The 12077-nt window shown below is 39.6% G+C and overlaps 1 protein-coding gene across 1 annotated transcript in view; it reads left to right on the top strand.

Moving 5' to 3' along the window:
* The window catches only part of PDGFD (platelet derived growth factor D), a 146218-nt gene extending 135336 nt beyond the window's left edge, over positions 1 to 10882 (top strand). The window contains exon 7 of the mRNA XM_054388224.1: positions 10748 to 10882. Coding sequence (XP_054244199.1) covers positions 10748 to 10882 — 135 coding nt within the window. The remainder of the gene's footprint in view (positions 1 to 10747) is intronic.
* The last annotated feature ends 1195 nt before the right edge of the window (positions 10883 to 12077 follow it).

Raw genomic sequence — 12077 nt, 5'->3', positions numbered from 1 at the left:
GTCAAGAGCAGGTAGCTGACTTAATTTCTGACATAGATCTCTTATAAGAGCCTGATTTACCACTTGGCTAAGCTCTGAAGTGAAAATGAGCTTTATGGACTTTAAACCTGAATGTTATATGCACTCATACTATAAAGATATTTACCTGGGAGACTCTAGGCCTGCAATAGCAGAAGGCTATCGAAGGTAAGACCTTCTCCAAGGTAAGAGATTTTTTTCAAAATTAATTGCAGAATACATCATACTGCACATCAGCTCGGACTAGAGAATAGTTAATATTTTATCTAATTTTCAACAAGATGCAGGGGATGACCCTGGTAATTACAGATCGGAAAGCCTCATCTCAGTGGGAGAGAAGTTAATTGGAAAAAAAATTAGTAGGTATAAAACAGACAACTATGAGCTGATAAAATGAGCTCAGCATGCCTTATGTATGGATAAATATTTATACAGCACCACAACATTGTAGAAGAATGCTAAAAGACTTGGCACCTTCTTCAGAGAGTGAACGGTTGACCAGACAAGATCAGACATGGATAAGAAGGTGGTTAAGAAATAAAGAGCAAAGAAGTGAAAGAGATGAGCAACTTTCTACATAGGAAGTGGCTGTCTTGTGGGTGCCCCCATCACATGGATTGTTATTTCATGTATGATCTGTATGAAGGGAGGTGAAAAAGGAGGTGACAAAAATGACAGCATAGGAGATAACATGCTGTAACAGCAGAGAAGGCCATGAGGGATTTCAGAAAGCCTGTGTAACTACTGATACATACAGTTTAGAAAAGCAGCAGGCATTAGGATGAATAGTCTCAACTATTCATATAACACTGGGTGCATGGGGAGAAGGAAAAGCATGGGCTCAAAGCTGGACTGAAGGTCAAGTGGTGAGTCACCATTAAGAGCTTCAGGAAAATACTTATTTCGTAATAGCAGCAGTGATAGAGAAAAAACAAGTGACAATCTTCTGGAATAGAGGTGAACAGGCAATAGCTGCAAATAATATGTCCTGGATAAATTGGTGGATATATATGCTGAGTTTTGACCATTGGTGCTTAGAAGGATACAGACAGGAGTAGAAAAGATACATAGAAGCAGAAAATATACATCAAAAGAGATACTAGAGAAGATGCACATCAAAAACATTTGTAAGGAAAGTGGCTCAAAAGTTTTGAATAATTTGATTTAGGAAAAAACATTAAATAAGAGAGGATACAGTGAAAGATAGAAGATAGTGCAAAGAACCAACATAAAAGTAGGTCTTCCTAAATAATCTTTTCCTTAAGTACAAGAGAGAGATTAAAGTGAATTAATTTTAAATTATAAAAAGGACTTTATTTCTTTTGCATAGTGAATATATGTGGAACTTCAACCTTTAAATATGAATAGTGTGTAATTCAGAAGGATTTTGGGACAACCAGAAGTAAAATATAAACTAAAGAATTCTGAGTGACATCTGTATCAGAGCTTAAGCCAACTATCTGCAATCCAAGAAAAAAAAATGCTGATTATGAACATATTATCAAGCACTTTTTTTTTTTTTATCAGGTGTTTGGGAGTGTCTGGTGCTGGGATACTAGAATATCACACTAACCAGGTATTGGTCAGAACCAGGATGTCACAGCTTATGATGACCCCAAATTAATCACTAATTCAAGAAATTCAATATTCACACTAATACATCACTGCTACTTTGTTCTTTAAAAAGCATATGTAACATAAAATGGCTTTTATAAGTTTAAATTTAACCTTAATCCCTTAGGGATGAATTAACAGCTTGCTGAGCAGAAATTTAGCCAAGTGGCTCCCATTAGCATGAGTGGAAGTCATGCAGATAAATTCATATATGCCATGCTAAAGATGTGTCCATTAATTTTAGTCCAAAATATTTTCCACTTTATTATTGTTATTATTAGGCACACACAGCTAATCAGTTTTATTCTTTATTCTCCTTTGACACTTAACTCTAATTGTATTTAAATGCCTGGCAGTAAAGGCACTGAGGAGCGGCCTCTAAACATGCCAGTTTTAGAACTATGCAGCTGGTTTACTCTTTTCAAAGCCAGTTTGAAACCCACTAACTTTAACCAAAAGCCTTTAGTGGCACAATGGAGGACAGAGCTTCACACTTCATGAAATCCCCAGTGCTGTTAATTCAGTTAAAAATGTCTGCCTTCTGCTGCAGGAGAATATAGGCCAGATTCAAACACAAGTCTCAATTCCTTTGATTTACTTGCAAAATAAACCAGAAGGAGGTATAAAGTAGTGGAGCAAAGAAGCTGTTTGTAGCAGCTGAAACTGAATCCTGCAGATCCCAGACTCCTTCTCTTGCCAGGATGATTTTGCCTAACTACTATCCTGCAGCTTCAGCTACCAGAGCTACTTGTCCTGCACATGGATATTCTTGTCCTCAGCAGTAAAAATGTGACTAGAAATCACTTAAAGTTATCTGACATGTGAGAAAGAAGCAGGCAAATTTTACAGAAGTGCTAGGCTCTTTTTTCTTTCTTCTTTATGACCAGTCCCTTGTGGTGCTGGAGTAGCTGCATGCTGGCAGCTGTGGGGACACTAATGCCCACAGTGTTTTGTTGAGAGAGGCTGCTAGTCCAGAGAGATTTCAAGGCTATCTTCCTCTTATGCTCTTAATGTTTTTTAGTTCCCCCTTAGTTCTCACTGAAAGCCTCAGACTATACTCGTCACCAAGCACTCCTTCCTAGTATTGCAGTACTAATAGATACCACATGTGGCCTTTGGTTTCCCCAAGCTAAGAGTGCTGCTCCAGTTCCCAGAACAGACAGTACAGCTTTTTCCTATCATGTACAATTGAAGAAGTAGTGCAGCAGCAGGTAAAACAGGAAAATGAGAATGCCATGATAAGGGGTATCTTTTTCTTTATTGTCCTGGGAAATGTTAATAATGAGATCTTGGGGGTTTTTTTAAGCATGGAAGTTTGCCATCATTTTACCAAAATACTCAGCAGTTTCCAGAACTAAAAGAGTTCATAACTTGACTAAACAGATAGTTATATGTGAGGGTTGGGGTTTTTTGCAGCAGTCTTGTGATACTCTGTGGTTTTCCGTGGCTTCTGGGTTTGCTTGAGTGGAGAGCTTGTGGACATTTAAATACTCATGACTTACCACGTAGTGTCACCAACCCTGCAAACCCAACAGGCCAAGTGCTGGCAGTGGCTCAAAACATCTCTCAGGCACAGTTTACCATAAGTGATGCTGAGTTATGTTGCAGGGCTCCATGCAAGGGAACGACAAAGCAATACACGGAAATGGATGCAACACACCTTAATCAAATGCTCACGACTATTGCCGTCTGACCTGCCAAAGGGGAGCTGAAATAAAAGCGTGTCTTCCTTTGCAGGGTGTTGTTTGGAAATGCCTGGAGCTGCTCTTTAAAGAGGGGGCAGCTCTGAACCTGTAGATCACCCTGCTCAGAGGAGATGTGGGGGAACTCGGGCGAGGATTCAATTCAGCTTGTGCTGCAGCTGTGCCGTCTGCCCAGCACACACATACCTCTGGGGAACAAGAAGTCAGTTTCCCCATCTTATTGCTGTAACTGATGAGATGTGAAATGAGTTTCTGCGAGGAATAAATGCTCTTAAGGTAGCAAACAATTTGTCAGTGGATAAACCTCCACAAACAGTGCTGAACAACACAGCTCAAAGGTACATAAGGAAAAGAATCAAAGTGGTGAAAGACAATTGCATCTTTTACTTACTTGTCTCTCCTGTAAAAACTGATATATTTTTCACTGTCTATACAGTGCTTCTTTCCTACTCCCCATCTCTGCCTTTTTGAAACATTACATCTCCATTCAAGTTTCATATTGACTGCAGCTTGCCTGGTGCCTGTAGAGAATATAAATGCAATTAATTAATTTTCAATGACAAGGTTTAGATTAGTGTTGGAGTGGCTAGTTCATAACCTCTTGCTGCCCTGAGAAAGGTAGCAGACACCTCAGAGTACCTACACAACAGTGTGCACAAGTTGCTGGGGCACAGAAGCAGCTTTAACTGGACCCAACATTGTAAAGCAAAAACTAGACTTTAAGGAGTATTGGGAAGAACAGAACAGGAGAGCAGGGGATAAAATGAAAAGGTGATAAAGGACATCAGTAAGACAGATGAATTGTTGCAGTAGAGTTAAGAGATGCTGTTGGACAAAAATACTAGACAAAAATTACCCACATGCTGTGCATACAACAAAGGAAATTTGCTAAAAGAGTATCATCAAAGCAGTGTGCAAGGAATATAGTCTGATTGTTGTGTGTCCTGGAGTTGATAGCATATGAATAAAGGAGATAAAATGATGTTATCATAGTAAGGGCACAGAATTAACCTGATAAAATGCATAGAAATGCATAGTTAATGCATAGAAATATTATATAAGTGAGCAGTGGAATTTATTTAGAATGCAAATACAAGGAAACTGAATCAGAAATGACTGCTAGGTCACAGGAAGAGCAGAGGGGACAGAGGTGCAGTGAGAGACAAAATGTTTATTTTTTACTAGATGAAAATGAAAGTTCTTGGGGTGGCATCAGGAAGTTAAGCATGTGAGACACCCTGTAATACATATCTGGCCAGAGAGGCAATTTGAGAAGGGGAAACACCTGTATCTGGCCATTGAAAATGTAATAGCTGGAGCCATAGTGCATGACAAGATCACCAAAAGTGAGGGGTTTTGTCACGTCAGTAAAAAAAAAATCATGGCTTTAGTGATTATTTTGGATGCCTGAGCTCTAAGCCAATTAATTTTTTTCCTGTGTTGGCTGTGTTAAAATCACACATTTCTGATTAATAAAAATATTGCCATGTACGTTTAACAAACCCTTAGTCTGAATGCTACCATTGAGCAAAATCTTTTTTCTTGTTCCTGATGTCCTGCAATTATCTCTGGTAAGAAAGAATACAGATTTGGGTCTGTGTAATTATTTTAGGCTATGTTCCTACTAGAATAAAAGTTCTTATGCTAAATTATGAACCACTTTCCCATAATGCTTAGTTTCCTATGCTCAGAGCATAGCTAAACTGTGTATGACCTTTGGATTAGATAACTTTCAAAAAACGCAGGGTAGGATTTTTCATTTGTATCAGAACTTGGATCTGTGTTGAATGTTTGCACTTTTGATGCTTCCTCTTTCATGAGTCTCAGAAAAACATAATTTGGTTTGCATGCTAGAGTGATGGTATTTTTAGATGAACAGAAGGAGATTAGATAATGCTGCATAGCAAGATTTTAAAATAAGTTCTGCAAAGTACAAATTTCATTATCTAAAATAGCATCCAGAGTTGCTCTCTGTCCTCTGTCACTGGAGTATGAATCTAACCAGATATATGGTAAGCCATAGCCTTGTTATTGATTATCTGTGGTGGTCTTAAGCTAATCAGAAAAATTATAAAAAGCTGATTTTTGAGAGAGACTTTGAATTTCTATTGGTGTTTAAACCTATGGTCAAGAAATTAGCAAAGAATGTTACTAGTGTTCCTAATAATAAAATCGTAATAAGGAAAAAAATGCTATGAGCCATTGAATAGCTCCTCTTCCCCCCCCCCCCTTTTTTTTTTAGAATTATTGAGTGGACTTCCTATTACTCTTTGCTTTTTATTAAAACAGAAATTAGCCATCATTGATTGTCAAGGCTAAATGTTGCTTGACTTAAAAGGTAAATGATACATGGCTGTTGCCATCAGTGAATGGTGTAAAGAGTGGTTCACCTCATCTGCTTCTACGTGTTTAAAGTTACAAGTCCAGCCTTTGTGCTCTTTTCCTAGTTATCAGGACTGCCCTCTCCAGAAGTGGTGTTAGAGGTGAATCATTCTCTGGAGTCATCTCTTTGTTGCTGGTTCTGCTGGAGAAATGCTTGGTATATGTCAGGGTGAATAAGTTATCTCCAGCTGGGTCCTTTCCCTAGCAGTCATCACCACTCTGCTCACCTCAGCCCCTGATCATGAAGTGCTTTTACAGATCTACTGAGATTAGAGTGAACACTGGGCCATCAGCCTTGACCTCCTGTGCTCCACAGGCCACTGGAGAGCACCTTGCTGCCCTCAAAGCAAGACTCAAACTTGTACTGTATGCTTTCTGGGAAGGTGGCCATTTTTTGATGTCCTCAAACAGGCTGGAAACTCCACAATTCCTTGGAGCACTCTCCAGGTGGTGAGTCAGCCTGATTTATAAACAATTGTGCCCTGATTCTAGTTTGAGGTTTTTTGGATTTAAGCTTCCAGATGCTGGTTTTTGTGATGGCTCTGCCCTCTCACTTAAAGAGCCCCTCAGAAGCTGGCATCCAAATTCAATGCATGATCAATGAAGAAGATTACTGGCAGGGAGACACACATGCAAGCATTTTCTTTGTATTTCCTCCATCACTGCCCCAAGGAAAATTATGCGGTGGCCACAGTCACCTCACCTTGAAACATCTCATGCTCAGGCATATCTACAAAGTAAAATGCCATCCAGCATATTAATGTGCTCCTGTGGCACTATCTGCACAAGGGATGCTACAAGACTCTAATACTCTTTTTTGTATTACCTCTAAACACCAAATCCAGCTCAGCAGCTAAGCCCTCTGTCTTGATATTGTTTTTATTGCCTTTAATAGTTTTATGACCGTAATTAATTCAGTGTTTGATGAGATAGATATGGCTATAGTTATATGCTCCTCATGAGGCAATGATCTGAACAGCTGAGGCACCACATTCTGATTAATACTGACAGACATTGCTCCTTTAATTTAAAAACTGCAAGGTTATTCTTTTTTTTTCACCCACATAAAACAAACCTTTTGGGCATTCCAGACCTTCCTCACATCCATATTTTTTTACAGCTACTGATCCTATCAGAAAAGGAGCAATAAAGTGTCCTGAACAAAATTTCTGTGAACTGCTTTCATTAATTCAGTAGTTCCTTACCTTTAAGGACCTAACAATGTAAAGAATAAAGAGCAGCTATTTTCAGAATAAAGGATTCTATTTCAAGTACTATGGTCACCAGAAATGGTCTTACTTCCTGGTTCTTTTCAATTCCCTTGTATTTATCTGAAACTAAAACTATTAGGTGGAAGCTAGATGGAGGGCATTGAACATAAGTTCTGTGATCAGCTATTAAAGCAATCCTACAGAGGGATCTGGACAGGCTGGATCAATTGTATGAGGTTGAATAAAGGCCATGTGATGGATCCTGCACTTGAGTCACAACAACTCCATGCAACACTAGAGGCTTGGGGAAGAGTGGCTTGGAATGATAGACAACAGTAAAAGCCCTGGAGGTATTGGTGAATACCCAGCTAAATATGAGCCAGCAGAGTGCCCAGGTGGTCAAGAAGGCAAACAGCATTCTGACTTGTATCAGGAATACTGTGGTCAGTAGGCATAGGGAAGCGATCATGCCCCTGTATTTGGCACTACTGAGGCGGCAGCTCAGCCCTCACTGCAAGAAAGACATTGAGGTGTTGGAGCATGCCCAAAGAAGAGCAGTGAAACTGGTGAAGGGTCTAGAGAAAAAGTCCTACAAGGAGAGGGTGAAGCAACTGGGGTTGTTTAGCCTGGAGAAAAGGCTGAGGGGAAACCTTATCACTTTCTACAACTACCTGAGAGAAGGTTGTAGTGAGATGAGTGTAGGTCTCATCTCCCAAGTAACAGGTGAAAGAACAAGAGGAAATGGCCTCAGGTTGCACCAGGGAGGAGTTAGATTGGATATTTTGAAAAACTTCTTCACTGAAAAGGTTGTCAAGTATTGGAACAGGATGCCTGAAAAAGTGGTTGAATCCTCGTTGCTGGAGGCATTTAAAAGACATAGATGTGGTGCTTAGTAATTTGGTTTAGTGGTGGACTTGATAATGCTAGGTTAACAGCTGCACTCGATCTTCAAGGGGTTTTCCAACCTAAACCACTCTATGATTCTATAATTTCAGCTGTATTCAAACACTGCTTTTCTGTCTTGTCTGGAAAGTACCTGACAATACATTTTTATACTCTTGTCAGCAAAGCCCATTTGCTCATGCTCATGTTTTTTAATACAAAACACAGAGAAAACCCCCAAGCTGTCAAGAGGTCTGTAAGCTTGAATATAGCCCACATCTTTGCTCTCATCCCATTTCATACTTTCATTTGTTCTCAATTGGAAAAAACAGATCTCCCTACCCATGATCTTGCAAAGTGTCAACCACCTGAATTTGTCAAGATTTTTATGAAAGGCTTCTTTAAATAAAGAATGTTATCATGGGTTCAGGATCAGCAGTTCTACTTAGGGTTTTTTTTCTTCCATTTTCCAGCTTGGCAGCAATCGCAGCAACCTGAATAGGTTCAGTTCTTCTGTATTTTGGATGACAGTGTGGTCCAGTGTATTGTCCTGCTGTCCATCAGGATTTATGGTATATATTGAGACAGTCAGTGTTTGAAATCAATTCAAATACATTTTAATTTTTTTCTTAAAAAAGATTATATGACTGTATTTGTAGCAGGGAAGTGTAATTATATCTTCGCAGCACATTGAAGCAGTATGTCTGTACCTTCCTTAGGCACAGTCTTTCCTCAGTGTTACATAGTTTAAATACAAGTTTTATCACAGAGGGAGGACAAAATAATAAAGTGTGTTCACTGCTTACCACTTTTGTTACATCCCATGGCCTTTCTACCCTCCAGGCATTAATGGTAAAGAGCAAACAGTCTCATCGCCTGCCTGCCCTTCCCTACCCAACCACACAGCATGACTTTTGTCACATCATTTACATTCACTTTTGGGGACTTTCTAATTCTGTTGAAATTGCTAATAATTGGTTGATCTGGTATGCAGCTCCTTATTCCTTTATTCCCTCTTCTTCCCAAGACCATCTCATTTCTTCTATGGTGTTTTGACATCAAGATACAGAAAGTACTTTGGTAAAAAAAAATATTTTTTTGTCGAGTAACAATATAATCTGTTGATTATTCAGGGCAGAAGTGTGGGTGTTTCTGTGGCTGAGCTGCTAAAGATATATAGGTCCCACTTCCTACTTGACCAGTGGTTTTGGAAGGTCATAGACAAGACAGACTTCTCTCCATCTTTTGAACAAGCAGGACAAATTTAGCTGATCTAGCAATAACTTGACAGCCTGCCAAGAGATGATATGTGTTAGCTCTAGTACTTTACTCAAGTGCTTGAGGTCACAGAGATCAGAATGGGCCCACCAGCCTGCTGTTCACTGTGGAGCTGCAGTGTTGCTTTCTCTATATCCTCCTCCCCCTCATTAAATTGGTGATTCCAAAAGGGAAAGGATATGACACCACTGGCAGGTTTTCTACTGATCTGCTGCAGAGCCATGAGTGAATCAGTTTCAAATTCTTCATCTATACAAGTTTGACAATTACGCATATCTTTCTGTGCAGTCCACTGTGAGACTTGGGAAGAAAAATGCTATAGTTAAGTGTTAAAGTGTGCTTAGTCTTAGCTCATTTGTTGCACCATATCCAAACTAATGTTTGAACTTCAGGGTGGGAATCAGAAATTAATATATCTTTCTTCTAAACTGTGGTAGCCCCTCATCAGCAAACTGATGAAACAAAACAGAAGATTTCCTTGTTTCAGCCTGTGCTACCGTGCTGGTAAGGTTTGATGTCTTACAGAGCAACTCAGCCTCCAATGGTGAACTTGCAGTGCATGCCTGTGTGTACCATCATCCTTCTTAGCTTTTTCCAGTCTGTGGTTTACATAATTACACCAGCACAGATTAAATAGGATGCAACATTACGGATATGATTTCCCCATATCCAGTAAGTCCATTTTCAGAGAACCGTAGATTCATATAATAGTGAGGATTAGTAGGCAGTCCTGGCAGTCATCTAGCCCAATCTCCCCTTCTAAAGAAGAAGAATTTTGAAGTTACATTAGGTTGCTCAGGGCCTTTTCTTGTTTTTACTTTCTTCAAGGATTTTCCAACATCTCTGGGCAACCTGCACTAGTGTTTAACCACTCTCTGTATTTTCTTCCATATACCCAAACAGGATTTTATTTGTAGCAACTTCTGTTCGTTGCCTTTTTTTCATCTTCATTTAAACCTACAATTCTCTGTTTTAAGGGTCTTGGAGTTATCTTGCCTAGACAGAATTTTCTAAGAAGTCTCTTTTAATGTTATGTGTAGTTCCTTAGAAAATAATTTTTGTTTGATTGGGTCTTTTTCCACATTTCTCAAAGTAAATTCTTAGGAAATTATTTAAATTGAGGCAGAGATTTTTAAGATAAGCCAACAAAAGGCAGATTCCAGAGAAACTCAATGGGATCTGGCACATATTTTGCACAAAGTCCATTCATTTTCTTCTGCATCCCACAACCATTTCACTCTTGGACCAATTCTAACAAGATGTGCTTCAGAAATTTCAAATTGCATTTAAAAATTCTTCTTTGTACTTAAGGCAGATAGGAACATAGCAATTCAAGTATGTATGGGGCTACAAAGATGAGCCAAAGGAAATATGCTTGATAATTCACATGCAAAGGAACAGCACTGGGCATGGTTAAGGAACTGCATAATATAAAAATACCTGATGTAGAGAGTAATCCAATCCTGGAGCTTTACTCCAGGACAAACAATACAGTAGTATGTCACAGAGTGGAAAGAAAAAGCTGGAATTAAATCCAAAATGTGTCCAAATTGACACTGGTCAGGGCCACTAAGGTGTGTTGGTGCCCTCAGGGACCCAAGGCTCTCATTCTAAAATCTCTAACAATGTTTTCTAATCTGTGTATTTCTCTTCTTTGAGGTGCTGAAATTTGTCCCTGAGGCTGGACATCCCAGAAGAAAAGGCAGAACCAGGAACAACATGGCCTTAGTAGATATACAGCTGGATCACCATGAGCGTTGTGATTGTATCTGCAGTTCAAGACCACCCCGATAAAAAAGAAAGAAAGAAAGAAAGAAAGAAGCCACACTAACTGCAGTTTACTGGACATTTCCTCTCAAGCAGGATTGCTCTGAGGACCTTTATTCACTAATCATTTGAATTTTGCTAGTAGCCTGCCTTTGCAATTAGCAGAAATGATCGCAGTGTTTCAGCATAGCTATGCTGATTAGTGCCATGGCAGATAAACAGGTGTATCATAGATTTATGTATCAGCATCCAAGAATATAGGATTATGGTTATCTGTAACTAGATTCTGAGTGTTGAGGTTTTCAACACTCGCTTACAGTCCTTAGGCACACAGTGCCCACTGAAGTTAAACACGAGTTCTGTAGGTATTTGTGGTAGCTGGCAATGAAATGACATTGTGTTTATGTCCAGTTCCTAATTTAAATTCTGCTCAGCTCTATTGAGGGTAGGTAGGGTTTTGTTGGTATAAATTAAGAGGTAATTTGAGCGTGTAAGTGTAAAATGGATTGTGCAACTCCAAGAGGTAACTTCCCAGCATTCTGCCCCAACAGAGTGAAATATAGTAAGTCCATCACTACATGAAATACCACACCAGTGGAGTCAAATCTCACTGTTTGTACTCAAGCAAATCATGGTGAAACTGAGGCTGAGATGCTGGTGGCAGTAGAGGGGTGATAGAAGGCTGGTACTTTTGCCATGGTGACTCCACAGGAGCCATCACCCAGGCCGTTGTGCAAGAGGGGGCCTCTGCCAGGTGCCCAGATAAATCCCCATGGTTTGGGGCTGATTGTGGTCTCCGCCTACCTGGACTGCCCTTTGCCCACAGCTGCCCACAGCTGCTCAGGAGGATTCCCTGCTACATGAAAAAGGAGAGACCACCCTCCACTTGCATCCTCCTCACTGCAGTTTGGGGAGTGCCATGTTCCCCATGCAGGTGATGAAGACAGGGAACTTGTTTGTTGAAAATATTGATCTGTTTTGCAGTTGAGTTACTGGGAAACAAAACTGTGCTTAAGATTTAATTATCGTTATTTGGTTTGGGGGTTGTTTGTTTGTTTGTTTTAAACATAGGTTATTATAACTTTCATCATATATGCATTAATCTTAGTTATCTGAGGTTAGTTGTCTTGTTTCAGCCCTGTGTGTTGCCATGGTTGAACTTTTGACAGTGAATTTCATTTTGATTGCATTTTGCTGAGGCATATTAACTCATTAAGCAAAT

This window comes from Indicator indicator, chromosome 1 (assembly GCF_027791375.1).
Source record: "Indicator indicator isolate 239-I01 chromosome 1, UM_Iind_1.1, whole genome shotgun sequence".
NCBI lineage: Eukaryota > Metazoa > Chordata > Aves > Piciformes > Indicatoridae > Indicator > Indicator indicator.
Note: the sequence above shows the minus strand (reverse complement) of the source record. Positions and strands in the feature narration are given on the sequence as shown.